Raw genomic sequence first — 26,488 nt, 5'->3', positions numbered from 1 at the left:
AATTCTCAACAAAATTTTCTGCTTTTAAAGTAACATTTCAATTATCAAATATAAATATATTAAATCTACTGCAGTTTAAATTGGTTCAAGTTATTCTAAATGCCAACATAATGGGGCAGTGTTTAATTATTGAGCATGAATTTAACAATAAGAAAAGCAGTGCTTTAATAGGAAAGGGGGAGGAAAAGAAAGAGACTTATATAACTTGTTATTCTCCATGTTTATCAGTATATCTCAAATACATAAATAGAACAAAAACTAAAATGTCTTGTCAACACTTTAATTTATGCAATGAATTCATAAGGTATAGGCTCCAAAACCTCAGGTTTGTTGAACTTTGTGCTGACAAAGTGCTTCTTCCTAGGCTTCTCAGGCTGAAAAAAAAACCCCAAACAAAACATTACAAAATGAGATTCAATGCGCAAGTAATCAAAATAAACCTTGTTATTACAGCTTAAGAGTCTCAGAATAAAATATCTCCACAATAATTCAGAATGTGAACAGCATAAAGAGAGTTCATCATTGACTTTATTTTAGAATATCATGATCAAGGGGAATAACTAACAAATCTTTTAAGGTTTTTCCTCTCGCCTCCTTCCTTGGCCTGTTTCTTCAGTTCCTCATTGTTGGCAACTCGTTTCAAGAATTCCAGTCTGCAGTTGGAGTGCTTCACATGCTCAATTCTCACATTGATTCTTTTGGGGATAATTCTCTCCCTGAAATAGGAAAGTTAAGTCACATTTATAAAAGCCACAATTTTTATAGTATGAAATATATGTATTTCAGTGAGAGTATGTTAAATTCAGAAATTGAGAAAATTCAATTGATAACATTACCTCACTCTCTTATTAATGATAACTCCAACAGCATGTTTGGTTACATTAAAAATTCGTCCAGTCTTGCCATGGTAAAACTTGTGAGGCATGCCCTTTTGTACAGCTCCATGACCCTAAATGTGTGACTTTGTTGTTTTATTTCATGAATATCTCCAGAAAATACTTCAAATTTATTCAATAAAGTTTACCTAAACCTATCTTTAGAATGTCCATATGTTCAGTATTTATTAGTCAATTTACTCCAAAAATGGCCTCTCTGATAATGAAGTTTTAATAATTGCCAAACCATTTGCTAGGAGTAAATAAGCACCATGTAGATTTACTTGGCATTAAATTTAGTTCTTCACCTTAACATCTACGATGTCCCCTCGTTTGTAGTTGACCATGTAGGTAGACAGTGGGATGACTCCATGCTTTTTAAATGGTCTGGAGAACATATAACGTGTTCCACGTCTGTATCCTTTTGTGTTCGTCATTGTGCCTACAGATAAATACAATATTACATCACCCTCGGAAAAATGAAAATCTCAACATTGTTTCCATCCTTTGACAATTTTTTTTTCATCTTTCAATAAATGATTTCTTTCTACAGCCATCAGTAGAAACCATTAACATATTCCAATTACTTCTCAAGTTATATTTTACTCTACATATCATATGTTCCCCGCATTGTATTGTGTATAAACTCTGCAGAAATCAGAACATTAACGTCAGATGAATTTGAAGTGAGATCAAAATCCTGATGAAATTAGCAAAATGAAATGTGTTGATTTTTTCTTTTATATGGACACCTTTTTTGATTGGAGATCAAAATTATTTTTGATCAATATGGCACTTTTTTCCTTGGGCAGTTGGACCACTTTTTTTATTAGTTGTTTTTCAAGACTCCCCCCCCCCCCCCAAATCAGGTTGGTAAAAAATAAAATTATTTAAAAGTCAAAATTTAAATTAAACCTCTCCTCCCCAAAATAAAAAAAAAGCACACCAGTTATCGGTTTATTGTTGGTCATCGGCCACCAACTTTTTTAGAGCATGCCAAATGTCTTTTTTGCATGTGTGGTTAAGTTGGAAATTTTTTTTTTAAAACAAATTATGTTACAGGAAAGGAGAAAATTTATGGCTTGACCAGGAATCAAAACCCAGGACTCCTGCAACCCTAGTCAGGTGCTCTACCAACTAGGCTATCCACAGTCTAAACTAGTTAGCCTAGAATAATCTGTCTTGGGACAAGTCCTCATCACAGTTTGTTCAACCATGTCCGTAGGACAATATTATTTTAACGATAGAACGTTCTATCTAGGTCTAAACCATTACACAGGTCCGGCACAATCTCTTGATTTAGCTATATAGCTTGATTTAGCTACATAGCTTTATTAAGCTATTCAGAATAGCTTGATTTAGCTATTTTTTACATTTTTTTCTTTAATTTGTTATTTTTTCAGCATGTACAAAAAGTCACACCTTGGTATATCTTGAACTCTTGTGAAAACAATGCATGTAAAAATCACTCACTAAATTATGTCTTCTTGAGAGACTTTGTACTCAAAAGTTCTAAAAGTTTTGAGGCTATATAAAGCAACTGATCTTGACCATACAGTTACTTCTTTAATGAAATTATAAATGAGATCAGTTATGGTCAACAAGATAATTGATTGGTAATAATTCAGCACAATGAGAAGCAATCATACTTATCCACGCCTCAATGCACACAAGGTAGTGGACAGTTACTCAAACAATGGAAAATCTTTTGCTTAAAAGTATTCAAAAGCTGCAGTGTTAGAAATATCTTTGATATGAATTGTTATTTGATATAGTACATATATGTGAATAGTCAAATACTTGCGACTTTTTGTTCCTTACAAAAATACATTTTTCTGAAAAATGCATATAAATAGCTTTATCAAGCTATCTCCAATAGCTCATTAGAGCTATATAGCTATTTCAAGCTGTATAGCTAAATCTAGAAATTGTGCTGGGCCTGTTTCAGTTAAAAGTGACAGGTAATGTTACGTGCAATGCCAATTTTCAATGTATTAGCAAGCTAATGATGACAAGGTATATCAGATTGTACAGTCCAATAAAAACTTAAGGAATAAAAACGTAAGCAAAAACAGAATAATTGGTAAAAACGTCAGAATTAAGTGAATTTTATTCAGCACGTGTAAATGCACAGACCTAACTAATGGCTGACCGGAAATGAAAAGAAAGCTTCACAGCGCATGTGTGGAAATTTGATTAGTTTGTTCCTATATGTTTCCTTTAAGTAAGCTCTAAACAACCAATGAAAAATTTGATAAAATGTTATCATGTAAAAAGGTGTACAAAATGAGTTTATGTGAGTTATTTTAACAAAGGATACTTGATACATTTCTCCAGGAAAAGTGTTCAAAGACAATGAAGTACATGTATTGTTAACAGAAATATTTCTTTTGTTTACTTACGTCTGTGAAAATACATGCAAATAATGTTTTTAATGTTAAGTACGTTAAACTTTTTAAGATTCTTTGTAGGTTAAAGAGCAGATTACTCTAACTGCATAAAACTCTCGTTGAATTAGAACTCTTTATTAAACAGCGTCCTTAAATCAGGTATTTATCATAGGTGGTATTTATAGTTGATGGTCTTATTTCAAACATTTCTCCCCTTCTTAACTTAACACATGATACTTGAAGGATCTTTTTTTTTTTTAAATTAATATTTGATTAAATTAATTGTCCACTCAGTGAACGATTCATTATTTCATTATAATTAAGGGCTTGACTGGTACTACAATGCATGAGAAGAAAGGAGATAACTACCGCGGTATATAGTGCCCCGTAAATCCATAAAACCACTACAATGAAAGAGAAAATCGCAGAGAGTTGCAAAAAGCATCAACTGATTGCGGTACATGCACAATTTAGATGCATCGTGGTCAATTTACATGATGTCGACGATGCAGTTGTTGACAACGAGTATCAAGTTGACGGCTGACACAGTTAATTGTTCATTTCTTTCTATAGAAATATGTTTGTTTTTTGTTATGTTTGTTTGTTATTATTTGCTAATTCTGAAGTTATATTCGTGAGCTGAAAATGCTGATAATACCACAATTACATGTACATTCCCTACTTAAAATAATACGAGATAAATATTTAAGAATATTATCTTAATTAGGGTTAAAGCAAATGTACCATACAATCGATAGTGCACTTTTACTCATGCTTTGTTTTGCCTGTATGATATGAAACATTAAGCTAAGGCTGGAGTGATGTGTATTGGGTTGGGGGGGGGGGGCTTCAACACATAGGGGATCGAGAAGAAAGGTAATCTCAGAAGATACCAACCCATGGCCGTAATAACCGGGGCACGGGGGAATAAATATAATACTATTATCCTTTCTGATATACTTTATTTTGACAAATAAAAATAAAGTATATCAGAAAGGACACTATAGAATACATAACCACTATATGCTTGTGCCCCCTCAATAATATTAACGTCTAATGCCCCCCCTTTTTTTGTCAACGAATTTTTGGTTAAGTGCCCTCCCCTAACTGAAATTGCCTCCTACGGGCCCGTCAACACAGGCTCAGCTGCGCGGTCCAGATCCGAGATTTTTATTAATGCTCTCGTTTAACATTTTTTTTATTTCTCTATAGCGATGCTCAAGAAAGGGGGCCGGGGAAAGGTTGGAAAAAGTAAGTAAGGTCGATAGATAATATAATTAGGAAAGGTTTCTTGTAACTTAAGGTCAAAAGTCACCTTCAGCATTTCCCTCTGTTTACAATGACCTTGGACCAAGGTCAAAGGTCATTTTAATCATCGAGGAAAGAAGTTCCATCGCAGGTGCTCCCATTGTTCTTAATATTACGAGTTGCAGGTTTGAAGAACTTATATAGAATCCATGCCTAAAGCTTCTGCCGTTTATTAACTTGCACCAATATATATATATATATATATATATATATATATATATATATATATATATATATATATATATATATATATATATATATATATATATATATATATATATATATGATAAGCGTAAGTTACACTAATATTGAGTTTATTTTATTTAAAAAATAAAATGCTTTCTTTGGTAGTACGCGGAAATTAATGTCACAGCTGTTGCAGAAAAAATATATAACCAGCGTTAGCAAGCGGGTTATGTAAATTTTTTCTGCAATAGCCGCAACGTTAATTCTTACTAAGAAACAAATAAAGTCATTTTATTGTTTGTATTTATATATGTATAAAAAAAAAAAACATTCGAAGTAAAATATTAAATATGTTAACTTTAAACATTGTATTATAGATGCGTACAATGTATGTCATTGTATGCATAATAGATGGAACAGCCAAGACTCTTGCTTAGTGTCGTTTACTGACTGATAAGCGGCTATGGTTTTCATAAGAAACAAAGAAAATGGAAATAATACTCAGTGGATTTAAATATTTATACCATTGTCGAAATCCGACGGACGAGATTCATTTCTTATTTTGGCATGATTTTTTTTTAAAATTCCGAAGGGGGTATAAGTAATCCTCTATTACTGCTTCAAAAATGTGGGGATGCATTTTAGGCTATATTTCAATATACCCCCCCCCCCCTTACCCCCGACTGATATTGGATATTGTTGTTGCCGATCCGGATATTTCACAACCGTCCGAATGCATTCTAGCAGTTACGTGCATTCAACATGGAGGACATAGTACGGTCGAGATGAAAATAAGATTTTGAAATAATATTTATTCAACTAGATCGAGATGGTAAGTAGTTTTTATATATAGTTTAATAAGGTTCAAGTATTTCCAGTAGTTGTCAGTGCTATATAATATGCTTCATATTGTATTTACAGATGAATATCATTCATATATTGCGTATGTAAACATTTGAAGAAAAATTGACATGAATTAATTGTGTGGCTGCTTTGTGCGAAAAATGCTATGAAATGAAACCGCATTAAGTCCAAATGATCAAGTGTTAAGATTATACTTCCGTATGTGGTGTAAAGCATGATGTTAATTTGTAAATGTATTCTCTGGTGACATTCACTTTTTAAAAATAGTGATTTACACAGGTACTTGACTCGTGCTTTACAATATATATGACATCTATTGTGTGGATCCATTCCAGCAAGAATTTGGAGAATACAAAAAAGGATGCACTGAAAATAACTACCAAATTAAACATAACAAACCTTTTGAGATATCTTTGTCTTCACTCTCCAAAATAATTCATGTAAAAAAAAAAAAAAAACATTTTCTCAACATGTTTTCTTCACTTCAGATTTACACACCATGATGACATTCAGAAATTTCTGAATTGTTTATAGTATATGCATATGTTAGAATTACCTGTCCCTGTTTATTTTGCTTTGCTAAATAGGATTTAGTAGGACAATATCAATTTAATAATATGATATGTAAATTCTATTTACACCTACCACATTCCTTGCACAATACTTTCTCGATACATTGATTCCTAATCACCAAAATCCCCACACCTTCCAAATATATGGGGTAGACAAAAATAAATCTGTTACCTGTTATATTAGAACGAACTTTTCAAATTACAACTGGGTGGATTTTTTTCAGGCAAATCTGAGTTTGAATAATACCAACAGTCAATCAGCTGATGCAATTTATACATTACCAATAAATGGCAATAATATTAATTGAAGCTGTACTTGACATATAAAATATGTCAATCAAGTCAACATTCACCTTCTATGAACATTTATAGTCATTATTATATCAGCTAGGCCTTTTTAAATGATTTTTGAGATCATTTGATCCAATATTTAAACCTTTAATCCAATTTTGCTTCCACATGTCTAGAAGAAAGTGATAAAACCCAGATCAAATAAATGAAACCCATCCAGGCATTTAGACACTGAGTCAGTCTCCAAGTCTTGAAGCATTCTGAGAAAATAAAAAAAAAATAGCGTTTGAAAATTTCTGCATTCGTTCACAAGAGAGAATTTTACATAACTTTCATACAATAAGAGTTATCACATGGTATATTGAGAACTTTATTTCATTGTTGAAGTGATCTCATTCAAATTAAGGAAAATAAAGTTTTGGAGAATAAAATGTGATTTATACTACATGTATAAAAACAGGAACATGTAATTGTTTATTTTGATTTTAAAGTGTTTTGTTATTTAATTCTAAAATGTGTTTATATATGTATGTGTGGAGATGATTATGAAATACTAGATTAGAATTTGCTGATATTTTTTGAACCATGTAGACTAGATTATAAGATATCGATTCAGATCAATTTTATATTTCAGGGTAACAATGCTTCCCAACTAGAAAAAGAGATAGGCTCAGAGCAACTTCCTGCAAATGAACATTATTTTGGGCTTGTTAATGTAAGTACTGGGATATTGTAAAATCACTTATTTTCATGAAGTAAAATTTTAGTGGTTTGAAAAAAATAGGTATGTTGGAATTTAATTTCATGGATGAAGGAGTGTTAAATTGTTATATTTATGAAATTTTACATTTTGTGGGGGGACATACATTTGGGAATCTTTCAATACCACTAAAAACAACAAAAATTGAACATGTAAGAAAATTAGTGATTTCACAGTACTCTGATAGTGCCCAGCACATTAACAAATAATACTCTGATATAAGTAATCAGGTAAAGTTTGTAGTATTATAAACAAAGGATATCTATGTCCAAATATCTTACCCATTATTATTTTTGTAATGAAGATGTTAATGTAGACATGAAAAGAGGTGACACAGTTTCATGTTTGTTTCTTGGTTTTAGTTTGGGAACACTTGTTATTGTAACTCAGTTCTACAAGCCTTGTATTTCTGCCGACCATTCCGAGAGAGAGTTCTTCAGTTCAAACAGCACCAGAAAAATAACAAAAAGGAATCTCTACTGACCTGCTTAGCAGATCTCTTTTACAGTATAGCTACACAGAAGAAAAAAGTGGGTACAATTGCTCCAAAGAAGTTCATCACTCGACTAAGAAAAGAGTATGGTAAGTGACAGTGCTGGAAAATGATGGATGATGATATTTTTTTGAATTTCGTTTTGACATTTTAATTTCAAGAAACAATAAAAAACATATAAATACATAATAATTGTGCATAACATCCTATATCAAAGACTAGTCTGGGATAACCCATCTGTTAACAAAATTTTTACGTACTGTAAAGAGGAAAAGGGGTCAGACTTTAAAATATTAAGTGAAATTGAAGAAAAAAAATCATTTTTAGAGGTATCAGTACAATTTTTTTCTCACAGCATCTTGTAAAATAGTAAGTGTAACCAAGTACCACTTCAAAGCATAAAGCAAATTTTTATTCACATTTCAAATTTCAACCCCTTTATTTCTTTAGTAAATATTATTTTCCTGTAATAAATAGGCTTTAATACCCCAAGTGCTTTGATACATCTTTTTGTTGGAGAGGATAATGAGTACATTTTCTTTGCTTTATCAAAAGTACATTGTACATGTATATATTGAAGGTTTTTCTTATGGTTCTTTTGTTGTAAATGAGTTTAATTCCATAGTAATACATGTACTAGATACATGTTTTTGAAAATTAATTCAGAATTCCTGGAAGAAAGTGATTAAGAAATGTATATTTATTATGAAATTATAAAATCATACAGTTAATACATATTAATGATATTTGTTCGATTTTTGTAATTTGTACTTTGCCATTTTTTTTCCCCAGAGCTCTTTGACAACTTTATGCAGCAGGATGCTCACGAGTTTTTGAACTACTTGTTAAACAGAGTCTCTGAGCTTCTTCAAGGTTAGTGCACATTCTGTAAACAATAAGAGATTTGAAGTTTATAGCAATTTTTTTTACATGTGACTCAAACTTTGGGGGATAAAAATTTTTGAGATATCCAAGGATTTGAGCTAGTGTTGTTACGATAGTCGCTGACTGTTGAAAAATCATTGCTTAAGGCAGCACATCAGCGACAATAAATAGAAAATTTTAAAATCGATAGTCGCTGCATTTTTTCAAAATATTTTTTATACAAACTGGTTTATCTTTTAACATTATCAAATGATGTTCCTCTATTTCTCTTGCAAATGGCAGACAAATTTTCCTACTAAGCATAAATTGAAGTTGGTCCCACAGATTTGTATTGAAATATTGTTTTCATTTACGAGGATATCTGAATATTTCATGGTTAACTTAATTTAATTTAACCTTTAAATCAAGGTTCAAACTATTGATCAAATAATAGATTTTATGCTACTGATTCAATTTGATAACGGATAGTTAATTTGGTCCGATTTTTGCCTCACTAATTTGAGCTATTGAGATTAAATTACATAATGAAAAAACTGGTTCGGACTTCAAACTCACTTCAACATATCCATGGTATTTACTATTTTGATATTCAAAATACAAAGGATAAACTGTCCATAAAGTCTTCTGGATTAGCTTTTTTCATGACAAAGCAAGTGATTGATTCAGTTTTTTTCCCCTTAATATCATGATGGAGGATGAAAAAAGATCATATTATGATTAAATCTGTCATAAGATATCAGGATACATTTATTTAAAGAAAATGACAACAAAATAGTGAATTTCTAAAGTATTGAACATTGTTGCATTGGGTTATTTCTATTTTTCAGCAGAAAAACAAGGAAATAAAGGCAAAACTAATGGGGCTGAAAACCAGAGTAAGACTGAACCAACGTGGGTTGAAGAGTTATTCCAGGGCACATTTACAAATGAAACACGGTGTCTCAATTGTGAAACAGTAAGCTTGTTTATGATCAATGATCATTTTAGTGAATAATACCATCTTTAAAATCAGATTTTCGCAGTATACTACAACACAAATGGAGATTTTTAAATGTGTTTCTACTACATGTGTATTAAACAATTATTTATAAAACTCAGTACATTAATAAGAAGTGTTGTTAATGTTTAGGTGAGCAGTAAGGATGAGGATTTTTTGGATCTATCTGTGGATGTTGAACAGAATACCAGTATAACCCATTGTCTGAGAGGTTTCAGCAGCATGGAGACTCTAAGTGCTGAGCACAAGTATTACTGTGAAGTGTGCTGTAGCAAGCAAGAGGCACAGAAAAGGTGAGCACAAGCATTACTGTAAAATGTGCTGTAGCAAACATGAGGCACAAAAAAGGTGAGCACAAGTATTACTGTGAAGTGTGCTGTAGCAAACAAGACGCACAGAAAAGTTGAGCACAAGTATTACTGTAAAGTGTGCTGTAGCAAGCAGGAGGCACAGAAAAGGTGAGCACAAGTATTACTGTGAAGTGTGCTGTAGCAAGCATGAGGCACAGAAAAGGTGAGCACAGTGTTTGTAGACTGATGCTACTTACATGTACACTACTTGAATGGAATACCTGAGCTTGGCTGCCATTTTGCAAATTATCATGATTTAATCTTTATCTCAGGGTTTGGTTATTGGTAAAGAAGGGGTAGAGGGAGCACATAAATTAAAATTTTAATATTAAGAATACAGGTCTAATTGTACATTCACAATCTAATTAATTTGTTTTTTCAACAGAATGAGAGTGAAGAAACTTCCACAGATTTTAGCCCTGCATTTAAAAAGATTTAAATATATGGAACAGATGAATAGATTTACGAAGCTCTCCTACCGAGTTGTCTTTCCTCTTGAACTTCGACTGTTCAATACAGTAAATTAAGATTTATAATAGATTTATAATACCATTCTTTTTTTTGTTGCTGGAATTTTTAAGTTCATATATTTAAAACAAGCTTTCACAGATGTAGATTCCTGTGGTTTATCTTTGACTGTTCAGTTTGTTTTTGCAGTCTGACGATGCCTGTAATCCAGACAGAATGTATGACCTTGTTGCCGTGGTGATACACATAGGAAGTAGTCTCAATCGTGGTCATTATATCAGTATCGTCAAAAGTGACGGATTCTGGTTGCTGTTTGATGATGATATAGTGGATGTATGTATTTATTTCTGTTTAAGATCTGAAAAATTTATGTTCTGTAGTTTCTTTGATTCTTAACATTATTTGTCTAGTTTTTATGTTCTCTATACATTCATGCATGCTTAAAAGATTTCATATGTCCTGACAGAGGAATTTATTAAATGTGATATTGCCTGCAAACACAGCAAACTCATTTAGCTTTGATTTTATTTTTATTATAAAATGGTCATTTTGCTGTATACTGGATTTTGAAAGAAATGGGTTAAATTTTGTAGAAAATAGATTCCAGTACAATAGAAGATTTCTATGGAATCCCATCAGACTTGCAGAAGAATTCAGAGACAGGCTACATATTGTTTTATCAGTCAAGAGAGTAGACAGCACTGATATCTGTAGCACCTGATCACACCAGGCCATGCTCCACTGTTAATCAGCTGTTTATTCTTTGTAAACTACAAGGAGGATTTTGTCAAGAGAAATTATTTTGTTATGTGTGAATAAGTGACCAGCGGTATTTATTGTTGTGACTTTTTCTGTCTGGTGGATGTGCTTTAACGGGTCACATTGTTACAAAAAATTTTGTTCATTTTTTGAAGTGTGATATTGTTGTATTCACAGTCAGTTATCAATGGTATTCCAACAGAAAGGGTATACCACAGCGTTTTGAATGGTATTCCATCATAAAGGATATGCTATATTAAATGTGTATGGTGTGATATTTAATAATTGCTTTAATTGACCTTTTATTTAAATGAGAATGCAAAGATGAGAATGTAGAAATACATGTATTAACAGTAATTTAAAACGTCATTATTTCTCTTTGCTATCATGATATTGTTTCAAATTAGTCACAGGTATTGTAAATGATTGATTGACAATGTGATGATAATTTCTGAATGGGAAAGTTAGATGGTGGTGAAATTTACTCTAATAGTGCAATGATAGCATTTAACAGCTGTTTTATTATGTTATTTTAAATCATTCCTCACATTACCATGCAAATGTTTTATACATGTACATTTATTCTTAAAATAATTCTTTTATTCTGAATAAGAACTGATTTATATTAAAACATTTTTTTGAGGATTGTTTACTGCATTTTTTTTCTTTTTGAAATACACCTGTAAACAAGCCTTAATAATAGATGAAGAAATAAGTATTTACAAAGGTTTCATTATTTTTGCTTCGACCTCAATGTTGCTACATTTGACATAGGTTCAGTTCTACAAGTAATCATTTCAAATGAGTAAGTAAAAAAGATTTGTCATAATTTTCCTGGACATTCAGTGCTATTAATTAAGTATGGTATTTAGAGATTATTTTATTTAACATACAGTATCTAAGAATTTTTAAAGTGTACATTTACTTGATACAGAAATAAGAACAAGCTGCAAATCTACATAGAGACTGTTAGGTAACTTAACAGATGTACCTTCAGATAAGAGGTGTATGAACTGGAAATTTGTTAGTATTTAAACTATGAAATAATTTAGGTACCTTAAGACTTGAAATGGTGTTGTAGCTAAAGTTAAAGGTACAAGTATTAGTACAAACACTACATAAAGCTTGTAAAACATTTACATGTAAGTGAATATAAGTCGATCCCTGAAGTGAGCTGCTTGATTGTAATGCTGCATCACCAACTGCTTCTTTGTCTATGGGAATTTAAAATCCTTTGTGTTAATCATGTGTTGATTTTATCAAAGTGTTTTTGTCATTCCTGAGGGAAGCATCTGGCCCTTCTCCTTAGATACATGTATATACATTATGTAGATAGTTATTGTAAGATAATGTTGTGTCAGGTGTATCTGGCACAGTAACAGCGATGTGGGTCAGTCTTATTTCCACTTTCACTACTGATTTTTAACCAATCTAAGGTAACAGGTTTACTTAAGTGGCTTAGTCCTCAAAGTAAGTTTTTCTTTCCCAGTATAAAATTTCGCATAAAGGAATGTCTGTACATTTAATCTGTTCTATTCTTTTCTTATTATATTAATTCTATATTCAAAATACATGTAATCTAATGATTCATTTTTTTAAGTAAATCTAATTAGAAAGAAGTTTCATAATTCATTGCATGTATTATAGCATTTTCTCTATTTTTGCTTCTTCCAGTGTTAATGATACTTTAGTATCCTCCAAGTGATGTTAATGATAATTTAATTAGTATCCTCCAAGTGATACGAAAACTTAGATCAAGTGCTCTGTATAGCCAGATTTTGTATTCCATGTTTGGTTTTGCTGAGGAAAATTTCATCATTGTGAAGGGTAACAAAAAACTATGTGAAAAGTATTGCATCAATTGATATCTTTACATGTATATGTTGTGGTCCCGACAATGCTTATTTTACTGTCAAGTTAAATGTGATACTGTCCATTTTGTGATATTACATCGGACATCCTGTTCTTACATTGTACATAACACTGTGGAATATTCCATCTATGTTGTACAAATGTAGATAATTTCTGTGTACAGACATGAGATGTATATTTGATAACCAAGATAAAAATATGTTTTAAAATTATAGTTTACTCTTTTTCTCTTTTTACAAGACAATGCAGCTACATAAATGAATCCACAAAATTTTATACTGTTATTTATCTGATACATAATTTCTAAACATTAACACATATACATATTTCAATATGGTCGTGAGATATATGTAAGGATAGGGAGACAGAGCACAGAGAAATAAGAAGGAATGGCTTCAATACAAATCTGGCCCAGTATTTTTTTAGATATGAAATTGTTGTGAGAAATTAAAACTCATGCTTTCTGAATTTCTCAAATTCCATACAATAAGGTTATACAAATCATTTCTCTCAGGTGGTGTAGGTTCAAGTTTGTTCAAATCATGATCCTCAGAGTAGGGTGAGGCCACAATAGACTTTAAAAGTTTTACATGTATGAATATATAGGAAAAAAAATCTACTGATGATCGGAGAACATCAGGGCCATAGTTTCTCAGGCAAGTGTTGTGGCCTATGGGCCTCTTGTTTATTTTGAAAGCCCAAGTACGGTAATTTAAAACATGTTTAATTTTTTTTTTTTTTGGATCAAGGGTGACTGCTTATTTCTTTTTTTTTTTTGCTGAAGGTACTCATGCATATTACACACCTGTTTTCTGGGGAAAATAAAAAACATTGCAATTTCACCTGTTTTCCAATACCTGGACTCTTAGAGGAATTAAACTTTGTAATACACATGCACATATGTTTTTCATTTTCTTGACTTAGGGTAACTACATTAGTTTTGAGTTCATTGGAATTCTATCGTATTATTTTTATATTATTTATTATATTATTATTGGATTAGAGCACAGGAGTTCGCAATTTTATCAATTAAGTCAATAAAAATCACTCGATTGACCAAGCCATGAGCTATGCGTTAGCATTCGCTATGCTAACGCATATCTCATGGCTTGGTCAATCGAGTGATTTTTATTGACTTAATTGATAAAATTGCGAACTCCTGTGATTAGAGCAGGTTGAGATATATTGAAAAATATGAAAGACATTTTAATAACACAATATTCACGATTTTTTCAAGAAATTATCTTAAATAATTTTAAGTATATTTAAAATAATAAATATTTAAATATATTTTAAGGTCGAGAGAAAAAAGTATATCGGGAAAATAATTTTTGCACGTTTCCATTTTATTGTTGGTCAAACATTGTTGTGACTATGACAAACAATATGGAGGCGACCATGAAGAAGAATTCACACGATGCTAGAAATCGTCAGTTTTACTCGTTACCAAAAGAGCACACAACCTTAGAACATATCGGACATGATCAGCATTCAAAAGAATGTCTAATAGAGTATATTCGAAAGAATGTAATAGGGAAAGACAAAATTTTCAGTGGCCCATTTGGATTGAGAAAAGGTAAATTCACGTTTCTTTTTTCATGTCAGACTTAAAATATTTCATCTGTGTCCGTATTCCGTAATAATTATGACTTAATTTTTTTCCTTTATACCAGGTTGTTATTTATGTCTCTGATTATACTTATAGCGAGCGCTTAAAACAAAAAAAAAGTCTGGCCGAAGAGAAAAAGATAATTGTTGATCCGCTTACTCTGCTAATTTATTGTGATAGAAGTGTCAAGAGGGGGCACTGATCACCCATTGTTTGTTCAACAATTACCTACCTATATCCCTTCAAGGGAGCTTGTGTATAACTAGTGGATTATATCATGTACATACTCCAAAACGTCCCAAAACTTAGAACCTACCGAGCCGTAAAGATTGATTTTCATACTGAGAAATATGTAACAATGGATATTCCAAAGTGTCATCGTTCTATACTTGCTCAATTTAGGTGTGGTGTATTACCTATTAGAATAGAAACAGGACGGTATAAGGGGGAGGCTTTATCTGATAGACTCTGTACTCTATGTTCTTCAAATAGTGTAGAAGATGAATGCCACTTTTTGCTTCATTGTACATCATATTCAAATTTTAGAGAAATCTTTTTTACCAGTATTGGATTTAAACCAACTTCATTTGATATAAATATGTCAGATTTAGACAAAACCAAATTTCTTTTAGTAAATTTCCCAAGACAAATCGGAAAATTCATATACTCAGCTTATACTTACAGACAGTCTATTATTTATAATAAACGCAATGCGTAATATCACAGTATTCTTATTGAATGTTATATCGTTAAAAGTGACATATAGGCCCGATGGGCCGGGTGTTTAAATTCCTATTATATGTATATTTGTTGACAGTTGTTGTAATTGTACATAACACATGTCACTATAATAAACCATTTACTTACTTACTTACTTACTTACTACACTACTGATTAAAATTCGAATTAATCAAATTTAAACTTAATTGTTTAAGACCCTATAAGAAGATCAAGTCTTGTGAATATAAAGACTGAGGATAATCATCACTTTTATCCTTGTATGCAGAAATTATTTTTGAAGATAGATGTTTTATGACGAATGCATGCACTGCTAATAATTAGTAATGTAAATTGGCATCAATAGTTATGCGGAGATGAATCCATAGTTTTCGTAGCAAAATAAATTTCAATTTAGTTTTAATCATTATAATAAATAATATATTTTAGAGATGTATCAAAAATTTTTAAAAAGATAACAATTATGAATGATTATTATTTCGTCAGGTCATTCCATATTTGGTCACGTCAATAAATTAGCATGAAATAAATAGATAAATGACTAAATATTTGGTATAAATATTTCTAAAAACATTTTATCTAAGTATTAATAATTATAATAGAGAACATAAATTAAAAATGTATCAAATATTTTTAAAAAGATAGATAATGATTATCATTAGGTCAGGTCATTTCAAATTTGGTCAGGTCATTAAATTATCAAGAAATGAATGAATAAAGACTAAATATTTGGTAAAAATGTTTCTAAAACATTTTGTCTAAAGTATGAATCATTTTAATAGAGAACAAATTTGAAAAAAGTATCAAATATTTTTTAAAAAGATAACAAATATGAATGATTATCATTTGGTCAGGTCATTTCAAATTTGGTCTGGTCATTAAATTTTCATGAAATGAATGGATAAATGACTAAATATTTGGTAAAAATGCATCTAAAAACATTTTATCTAAACTATTTATCATTATAATAGAGAACAAATTTGAAAATGTATCAAATATTTTTAAAAAGATAACAATTATGAATGATTATCATTTGGTCAGGTCATATCAAATTTGGTCAGGTCATTAAATTTTCATGAAATGAATTGATTAATGACAATAAATTTGGTAAAAATGATTGAATATACCTTTATTCAATTGAATTACACCTTATGATTAAGAAAATATCATGAAAAAGTTGATACAAAAACTCAGAATATTGATATTTGGAGAATTTTTTGTTGGTCAGGTCAGTCAGGTCTTTAGTAGGTCAGGTCTTTAGTATGTTCCGAAAATTCGGACTTCCACATTGATCCAAATGATTTTTTCCACAGTTACCCTCTGGACCCACAATCTTTTGCGAATTGCATCTCGCTGCAAACTACGTTCTCGCAGTAACAATAAAAGTTCATCAAAAAATAAATTCACTTTGCTTTAAAGTATATATTGCAGATAAATAATAGGCAGATTAAATGTTCTTCATTAAATTAGCACTGCTCAGGCTTCGATTTGGTAATGCAACTTACATACGATGTCATTTGACGTTAGAGTCTAGATGTACCAAATTTCACATGTAGTTTGAAGAGACGGCTCTAAATTAAAGCTGAATAGGTATCTGCCCTCGCCCTAACAGTCGCACCCTCAACATATTAGGTTTAAATTATGCAAATCTTGGTCTTAGGATGACTTTACAGGTCCAGTCTAAAGACTATTTCTACCTATGTAACTATTAATAGCCACCCTGGTATTTAAACCTACTTGAAGTAGCTACTTCTGCCTACTTTTACCTGTGTTTGAAAATAAAATAAAATGATGATTAAGATAAACTTGTTGTTTATCATCTTGTGCACTTGCACTGCAAAATTCAGGATGTAAATTTGAACACTTTATGAGAGTGGAGAATGGATAGGAAATACATGAAAATTCATCCCCAAAACATTTTAACTAAGAATGCATTAAGGTAAGTTTTAAAATTTAAAAATTGATACAGATTTGTAAGAATTTTAGGCTTAATTTTGATCCTTAGCTACCACAAATGAAACTGAATGCAGTTTTGATGTAAAATTGATAAGTAAGAAAGTAATCATTTCTTGGCCAAAATTTTTGTCGTATTCAGTGTGACTGTATTAAGAAATTTGGTACTCACCATATTATGCCATTCCAGCGCTTGACCACAAAATGCAAATAAAGCAAAAAGTAGCTAAAACTACTACCTGGAGTAGGTTTAAATACCTTAGGTAGCTATAAGTAGCTACATAGGTAGAAATAGTCTTTGGACTGTACCTATTGTATTTCTGGTGGTCAGGCATTTTTAGCAGCAGACTGCTGTTTTATATTGACGTTCTTCATACTGTTGAATAGAATTGCTTCATACTTCATATATTAATATAAACAATGTTATTTACACATGTATATGATAAATTAAGAACTATTGGTTTCTGACTCCTGATTGTTCTGGATTGCTTTTTTTTTATTAGACTAAGTTTTCTTCATTTCATCAAAAAGAATTGCTTCCAACTTCTCAGTAATACTTGCTATGCTAAAATTGATTCTCACATAGCTAATTGCTAAATAAATTGAATATAAATATCAGAGGTTATTATTGTCATGTTTACACACTTTTTTGCCAGTATGATAATTCACTGCTTTGATATTTCTAGTGACTTATGTGGACTACATTGCCTCTGGAAGGTAAGACATATTGATAATGATAGGACACAGATTCAGAAAATTTAAGTCAGCTGATTCAGTGCTTTGAGAATTCTTCGACTGAGAAATGTAAAATATACTTATTTTTTCAAATAATAGTACTTAAATAAAATTCATTCTACCTTTCTTGCCTTCATTTTTAATTTTTTCCCCATTGATTGTGTCTTCTGAAAGATAGGGATAATTTTAATATTTTTAAGGGCATTGAAGTTTATTGAAGATTACATTCAGAATGAAGTTCTACCAGATTATGGAAATACACACACAACCACAAGTCTGACTTCTCTACAAACAACACTATACAGACATGAAGCCAGGTAGATATATATAGATACACAACAAGCATGAACTGAATATGGATAATATGGACTTCAGTATATAGACATGAAGCTTGTTTACTGCAAACCTAGAAATGTTCAAGTTTAGATAATACTTGACTATTTGCAAAATTTGCATTTGGAGAAATTTTATAAAATTAACATGATTAACACCCATGCAGAATATTGTTCCTTAAATCATAACACTATTAATGATACTAAGTATGATCAATCTGTTTTCCCCATTTTAACAAAAATAATTCCAATGCTCAAAGGTACATGTATAATAAACAGAAATGCAACAATCCCCATTGCTTAATTTATCATCTTTACATAACATGTATGTGCATTAATTGGATTTTGAATTCTCTTAGTCTGAAATTGAGTCATCTAAATTGATTTTTATATATATTGCATCTATATTAAAAATTTTGCAAAACTCGATTTTTTTTCTTTTTTGTACTGCAGGGATATTATTCGGAACTCTGTTCATGCTAGTGAACATGACTCTGTAATCTTCTGTGGAAGTGGAACAACTGCAGCGGTTCATAAACTTGTTCATGCTCTTGACTTGGAGCAGGCACCTGTAGGTTTAAAATTATCTTCTGTGAGAAAAAAAACAATTTTTATACTGAAAGAAATCAGTCTTATTCTCTGAATTTTTATTAGGTCACCTGAGTCACTCAGGTTACCTATTGCTATCCATTTTCCTCCATCGGCTTGCATTGTGCGTTAACATTTGAACATTATTAGCTTCTTCTCTGAAACTGTTCAACCAATTTCAACCAAATTTGGCATATAGCATCTATGGGTGAAGGGGAACAAAAATTTTGAATTTCATGGTCCCTGTCCACCTGGGGCCTGAGGGGTGGGGCTAAAACCACCAAAATTAATGCAATCTTTAAAAATCTTCTTCTTTACTCCTGGACATCAAGCAGTCAAACTGTTGGCATGATTGTAATAAGCATTGAGCCCTCTACCAAAATTGTGAAATTCATGGCCCCAGGGTCAGGGGTTCTGGTGTTAGGGTGGGGCTGTATTGATTATATAGTGAAAATGCATTAATTCTTTGAAAATCTTCTTCTCTGCTCCTGGGTATTAAATAAAGTAACTCAGTACATAGTTATGATGAGCAAGAGGGCCTCTTCCAAAATTGTGAATTCATGGCCCCAGGGTCAGGGGTTCAGGTGTTAGGGTAAGGCTGTATTGATTATATAGTGAAAATGCATTAATTCTTTGAAAATCTTCTTCTCTGCTCCTGGGTATTAAATAAAGTAACTCAGTACATAGTTATGATGAGCAAGAGGGCCTCTTCCAAAATTGTGAATTTCATGGCCCCAGGGTCAGGGGTTCTGGTGTTAGGGCAGGGCTCTATAGATTGTATAGTGAAAATACATTAATTCTCTAAAAATCTTCTTTGCTCCTGGATATTAAATAAACAAACTAAGAACATAGTTATGGTGACCATGGCTGCCTTTTCAGAAATTGTGAATTTCATGGCCCCTGGGTCAGGGGTTCTGGTGTTAGGGTGGGGCTCTATTGATTATATAGTGAAAATGCATAATTTCTTTCAAAATTTTTTTTCTACTACTGGTTATAAACAAAGAAACAAGTGTATAGTTATGATGAGCAAGGGTGCTTCTTCCAGAATTGTGAGTTCATGGCCCCTGGGTCAGATGTTCTGGTGTAAGGGTGGAGCTTTATTTATTATACCCCCCGCAAACGAAGTTTAGGGGGGGGTATATTGGAATCAGCATGTCCGTCTGTCTGTCCATCTGTCTGTAGACGAGATTTTGTCCAGACCATTTCTTGGAAACTGTTGGAAGGATTTGTCTGAAAATTTGTACACTTATTATTCACCATATGAAGGTGTGCACCTGGTATTGTCATTATGATTGGATAATTATTTTGCATTTTACAGGTGTTTTTTTCATTTTTATTATGTGGTTTTGTCTGGATCTGTTCCCAGAGACTATTGCATAGATTTGTATGAAAATTTGTACACTTATTATTTACCATATGAAGATGTGCACCTGGTATTTTCAACATTATTTGATAATTTTTCTGCATTTTACAGGTGTTTTTTTTTAATTTAATTTATTGACTTAGTCATTTCGGGTTCATGTCTAAGGTTTGAGACATAGAATCTAGAACATCTGTACAAAAATGTGAACTACAGCTTAAAACTACTCATTAGAACTAAAAAAAACCCACAAAGTATTAAAAACAGTATTTACATTACACAGCAGATAGTGTAAATCCATTTGTCCCTTGGGAGTAATGAGTGGACATGCATCCAGTTAAAGATTAATTAATGAGTTCAGTGTGGGAAGCTGTTAGGGCATCTCTGATCAAGCAGGTCTTATCTATATCTCAGGGGAATTGGGCAGAAAGAAATAAAGATCTCTGTTGTCTAAGTCTCTTAATTGTAATTTATGCCTGTCAAAATACATAGTTACTAAAACCAGCCTTTTATTTTTAAAATGAGTTTGATATAAAGGTATTAAAATCAATTTGATTTTCTATAATTAATTATGATATTCTTTTTTCCAACAATCAATTTGCAGAGTGTCATGTCTCACAAAGATGGCAGATAGTTGCAAACTATTTTTTCAATGTAATAAAAAACACTGTAATTATTAGTGTTGATGTTTTATTAGGCTGCACCTTAGTTTCATTCATTAAATAAAGTGCCCCACCACAGCATGATACACCCATCAAATATTGTTAAATTATCATAAACAGTTTAGATTCAATTGTTTGAATGACATCTTAGCAAGACAAGGCAGTCTGCAATTTGTTGTAAAGATATAAAAATTCAAATAAAAAATGTACAATAAATAATTAGTTTAAATTATATTATACAATATCATATAACTTTTAATTATTATATACAGTATCAAATTAGTTTTAATTACATCAAATTTATCTTGAAAGTAAGACTAGCCAACAAGAACAATTCAATACAACATAAGCAATTAATTAAGAGACTGATTCCTTTTGCCCAATTCCCAAGAGATGTAGATAACACCTGCTTGATCAGAGATGCTCTACCAGTTATCTCCTCACACTAAACTCATTACTGTACAGGGGGAAAATAACTCGCGGTGTTAATATTCGCTATATTCACGGTGTTAATAAATCCGTGAATTCAAGAAACAGTGAATAAGTTTTCAATAACCTCCATGTTTTATTTGGAAATTTGGGAATAGACTACGATAGGTATATTTACGTGCAGTATAAGGTCATTTCAGTAATTACGAGTAGTACTTGTCATTCGGTTATTTTAATTATCACGCTTTACTTTAATTCAAATCAGCAGATAATAACATGTGTTTGTTAAAAAGCTGTTTTTACAGGCAACGCTACATGTTTCATCAATCCAAACACGTGGGTCATGGGTTTTGATTACCCGTGCGTAACTAATGTGTTACCTGCATTATTATGCGTAATAGTTTTTATCAACAATTTGGTTTAAAAAAAATCATTCAAATAACTTTCGAAGATGTGCAAGGATGTGGAAGGATATTATTTCGTCGACATACATTAATACATTTATTACCGTTCAGTGGTTTTTCGCCGCGATGTATTATCTCTTTGGAAAGAAGACCTTGAGGGGTGCATGCACTCATCGTAATAGCATATAGGAAAGTCATTCGACGTTTATAGTCAAGGACTTTTAATAACTGCACTTGTTTTAATTAATCTTCAAGTAATTATTAAATCTAACTATTTTATATAAACCTACCCTGTTGTTCCTGAAGTGAATACATGACGATGACTAATACCGCTCTAGCTATGATATAAATTAAACGGATATAGACAAGGGAGGTAACTTTTATTAGATACCAATTCCGCGAATTCAACAAACCGCGATCGTGTCAGAGGAGAGAAAACCGTGAAAATTACAACCCGTGAAATTAATCCCCTATACAGTAATTTCTCTCTAATTTGACATGCAATTTTCTGCTATCAAAATTTTCCTTGACCAGTGCCTGATCATTACACTCATGGGAGAGGTGGAATTTTTGTTGTTACAGATTGCTGTAAAGAACATAGTGAAAAAAAATAAGACTAGTATTTTCTTGATTTAACACTTTTTTAATAAAGATACTGCAATACTCTGACATCTTTTGGGACTGTGTAATTTAAAAGTTAAAAGACATAGTTTTTTGATTCTAAGTCTAATGGTTTTCTAGTTATGATTTTTCCATATCTGGCCATAGCGTCTTTATTAAAGGTCAGAGCAACCTGGTTTTAATGTGCGACACACCTTCTACCCTAGATGTATCAGCTGACAAAGTTTGATAATTCTAGGCCTAATAGTATTAAAGTTATGAGCCGGACATGAAAAAGCTAACGGACGGACAAACATGAACGCTATAACATAATACGTCCCGTCGTAAGACGGACGTATAAAAATATATAATGAGTAATTAAATTTTCACTGTAAATGTTTAAGGAAATTGTGAACACCTCTCACATCTAGAAAACATTAGTGATTTGGTACTTTCTCTGAAAAACCCAGCGGGGGGGTATTTGTCCCTTTTGGACAGTTCTAGTTTAATAATATAGTGAAAATGCATTTCTTTGAAAATCTTCTATGCTTCTGGGCATATTCGTGGCAAACAGAGTAAAAGTTTTAATATGCAAAGGTATTTTTACCAGAATTTTGAACCCCTGGACCATTTAGTCAAGTGTTCTGGTCCTGGCCCAGGCTCTATTAACTTGTATTCTGCTGAGCAAAGTTATTCCCCTTTACCATTCACCTTTGATAATGAAACACTGTAAACAATGTATTTGAAAGGTTACTAGAATACAAGAATTATGCAAGAATATTTATTGTATAATACAAAAAGTAGTTTCCTAGTTTTAATGATCAGGTAGACTTGGAAATAATTGATGAATAAAAATGAGACAAAAATAACTTATCTTTTTAAATGTTCACCAAAGCCCAAGAGAGGCCAATGTGAGAAGTAATAATATGGGGTTAAAAAATAGAATTTTGAAAATTTTGTTAATAGTCTGCATGGTAATAGTGATAAATGGGGGACTGGTAGATATTAGACCAATTATTTTATTGATGCTAATCATACTATTTTTCTTAGTTTTGGGCAACAAAGCTTCATTTATCAGTTTATGGATGCTCTAAATTGTTGTATTGTACTCATTTGACCATTAAGGCCCTTGGGCCTCTTGTTTAAAAATGCATTCACTTTCAGTAAAAAAAATTTTTTATAGGTTGTATTTGTGGGACCTTATGAACACCACTCCAGCTTCCTGCCATGGATAAACATAAATGCAGTTGTGAGTAATTGTACTACATGTATATCTTGGTTAAAATTTAAATGTATCTTAGCTGTACAAGAAAAAAAAATATATTTCTAAATATTGTAACAGAAATTATCTGCTTTATACAAATTTTGAACCCTTCAGATTGTTAGAATTAAAGAGGATGGTAGTGGAAACATAAGCATTTCTGACCTTGAGAGTAAATTACAGGTAAAAACTTTCCATACACAATGAGTTAAAATTTCTAATGAACAATTAGCTGTGAAGTTGATGACATCCTGTGTGCTTTCAGGATTTCAGAATTTTTATATCTTCTTTAAATAGTACCCTTTTTCCTATTTACTAACCACAGCACTGGAAGTCTTCTGGCCGGCCTATGATTGGTTGTTTCTGTGCGGCCTCCAACATCACTGGAGGTTTAGTGGACGTTAACACCATCACCATCTGTCTCCACAAACATGGAGCTCTTGCTTTCTGGGATTATGCAACAGCAGCTCCTTATGTCAAAATTGACATGAATCCTGTGTTAACTAGGTAGGAAGACTCTCATTATTTTACTCTTTGAAACCAAGTTTGAAGGGAAATATAAGAATCATTCTTTGCCTTTCTTTCCATGCAATCATTACAAGACTAAAACTTTTGAACAGAGAAACTTTGGAAACTCCTGCTGAATTCAAGATTACATTGAATCTAGAATGTGTCACAACCTTCACCCATGGTCAATTGGCAATTTCATGGTCATTTGCAGAAAAATTTATGATCAGACCAAAAATGGACAAATATTTTGCAGGTTTTATTTGAAAAAAGATTGCTTTTTAGTTCACATGAGCTGAAGATGCAAGTAAGCTTTTCTGATCAAATTTGTCCATTGTCTGTTGTCAATTATCATTGTTGTTATTGTTATCAACTTTTCACAACATCTTCTTCAGAACCACCAGGCCAATTTCAATCAAACTTGGCACAGAGTATCCTTGGGTGAAGGGGATTCAAGTTTGTTCAAATAAAGGGCCACACCTTCCTTCAAGGGGAGATGATTAAGAATTTGTAAAAATTAGATGGCATCTTTTCAAAAACCAATGGAACAGAAAAGAAGAAATTATGTGAAAGCTTCATTACATAGTGTAAATTCAAGTTTTTTTTTTTAATTCATGACCCCTGGGGGTAGAGTGGAGCCACAATGGGTGCTCCAAGCTTTACTTAGGAGTATAAAGGAACAAATCTTTAATAATTTTCTTCTCAAGAACAGCATAGTCATGATTAATCTTATTTATATGAAAACATCCATCAAAAACATCTTTCAAAAATCTTCCTCTCAAAAATCACTGGGCCAGAAAAGTTGAAACTTATGTGAAAGCTTTATTACATAGTGTAGATTCAAGTTTGTTCAAATCATGACCCCTGGGGATATGCAGGGGCCACAACTGGGATCAAAGTTATACACAGGAACATACAGGAAATTTCTTTAAAAATCTTCTTCTCAAGAACAGTAAATCAATGATTACCAGGTAGTAATATTAATACAAAAGCATCCTTAGATAGTGTAGATTTAATGTACAAATCATGAGCCCCAGGGATGGGATGGGACTACAACAGGGGATCATAGTTATACATAAGACTATATAGGAAATACCATTAAATACATGTATCTAAAGCCATCATTAGTCAAAGAAATATGGAAGCATCCTCAGTTAGTGTAGATAAAAGTTTGTTCAAAGCATATTTGGCATCTGGGAATCACCTTAAAAGACTGTTATGTGCCATGATAAACTATGAATTATTTCATAAGGTGATTTACATTTTAGAATTAAAAAAGAATTTCTAGTCTATATACCTTAATTATTTCTTAATATCTTTGTAATTTTCTAGTTGTGAAGACCAGCCATATGTGTACAAGGATGCTATTTTCATGTCAGCTCATAAATTCATTGGAGGAGTTCAGACGCCAGGTATGTATTGATAAGTATGAATTAATTAAATGTTAAATAAAAATTAGTGTTTGAGGTCACCATGCTCTCTTTTGTGAGTAACTCATTCTGGTTCTTTTTTTTTGTATGATATCACCGCGTACAGTACATGTATAAGTATAAATAACAAAATTACATGAGGCATTGCAGCAAAGGAAAGATAATTAATTTTAATCATGCATATGTTGTGGAATGTGAAACTTGTCATTCTCTATTAAAATTTCTTTTGGTCTGTTTAAAAAGTATTTAAATCTATCTCAAACAATTTTTCTCAAATGTGTTACAATGGTCTTTATCACATATTTGTAAGATTTAATTTCCTTGTAGGAATACTGGTTGCCAAGAAGAAACTATTCAGAAACAAAGTACCTAGTAACTGTGGAGGGGGATCTGTGTTCTATGTAGGAAATTATCTTGTTAATTTCATTTCATGCTTTACACTCAATGGTCTTAATGTTCAACAGGATTTAATTTTAAATTGTAAATGAGATTGAAAAAAATGAAAAGGATGATTTAAATAGATACAGGTGGAAAACGATGTACTATTAGTATGCTTTTGTAGATGAAACATTCATGTACATGTATATTATAATCCTATTGTAGGTGAGAAGGGACAACTATAGATTTCTACAGGAGCCTGAGTTTCGTGAGGAGGGAGGAACCCCCGCTATAGTGGAGTCTATCAGAGCTGGCCTGGTGTTCCAGCTCAAAAATGCCGTGTCAACTCAGACAATCATGGAGAAGGAAGAGATGCTTCGCAGGTAACAATTCAATATTTAAAGCTTATTTCTGCTAAATCATGAATCAGAT

The 26,488-nt window shown here is 31.8% G+C and overlaps 3 protein-coding genes across 4 annotated transcripts in view; 2 read left to right on the top strand and 1 right to left on the bottom strand.

Moving 5' to 3' along the window:
- Positions 1–264: 264 nt before the first annotated feature.
- LOC133173693 (large ribosomal subunit protein eL21-like) lies at positions 265–1,344 on the bottom strand. Its single transcript, XM_061308691.1, has 4 exons — positions 1,184–1,344; positions 837–949; positions 566–716; positions 265–374 (listed from the first exon to the last, which is right to left on the bottom strand). The coding sequence occupies exons 1-4, from the start codon at positions 1,310–1,312 to the stop codon at positions 285–287; spliced, it is 483 nt and encodes a 160-aa protein (XP_061164675.1). The 5' UTR covers positions 1,313–1,344; the 3' UTR covers positions 265–284.
- Positions 1,345–5,501: 4,157 nt separating this feature from the next.
- LOC133173691 (ubiquitin carboxyl-terminal hydrolase 46-like) lies at positions 5,502–13,282 on the top strand. 2 transcript variants are annotated; one of them, XM_061308688.1, is made up of 9 exons: positions 5,502–5,591; positions 7,121–7,201; positions 7,609–7,828; positions 8,532–8,612; positions 9,452–9,579; positions 9,754–9,914; positions 10,357–10,489; positions 10,629–10,772; positions 11,033–13,282. In XM_061308688.1, exons 1-9 carry the CDS (start codon positions 5,589–5,591, stop codon positions 11,132–11,134), a joined length of 1,053 nt encoding a protein of 350 aa, XP_061164672.1. In that variant the 5' UTR covers positions 5,502–5,588; the 3' UTR covers positions 11,135–13,282. The 2 variants fall into 2 exon arrangements, with proteins under 2 accessions (XP_061164672.1, XP_061164673.1); XM_061308689.1 differs by having other exon boundaries at positions 5,520–5,591; positions 9,455–9,579.
- A 1,174-nt stretch (positions 13,283–14,456) lies between these two features.
- The window catches only part of LOC133173684 (uncharacterized), a 22,334-nt gene continuing 10,302 nt past the window's right edge, over positions 14,457–26,488 (top strand). The window contains exons 1-10 of the mRNA XM_061308674.1: positions 14,457–14,646; positions 18,057–18,087; positions 18,306–18,422; positions 18,891–19,008; positions 23,664–23,729; positions 23,859–23,924; positions 24,067–24,248; positions 25,581–25,660; positions 26,006–26,079; positions 26,282–26,439. Of these exons, the coding sequence (XP_061164658.1) occupies positions 14,457–14,646; positions 18,057–18,087; positions 18,306–18,422; positions 18,891–19,008; positions 23,664–23,729; positions 23,859–23,924; positions 24,067–24,248; positions 25,581–25,660; positions 26,006–26,079; positions 26,282–26,439 (1,082 nt within the window). The remainder of the gene's footprint in view (positions 14,647–18,056; positions 18,088–18,305; positions 18,423–18,890; positions 19,009–23,663; positions 23,730–23,858; positions 23,925–24,066; positions 24,249–25,580; positions 25,661–26,005; positions 26,080–26,281; positions 26,440–26,488) is intronic.

Source organism: Saccostrea echinata, unplaced genomic scaffold (genome assembly GCF_033153115.1).
Source record: "Saccostrea echinata isolate AGI-Se365-2 ecotype Australia unplaced genomic scaffold, CSIRO_AGI_Sech_v1 ptg000056l, whole genome shotgun sequence".
Lineage (NCBI taxonomy): Eukaryota > Metazoa > Mollusca > Bivalvia > Ostreida > Ostreidae > Saccostrea > Saccostrea echinata.
The sequence above is the reverse complement of the archived record's forward strand: the minus strand, read 5'-3'. Positions and strand labels throughout refer to the sequence as shown.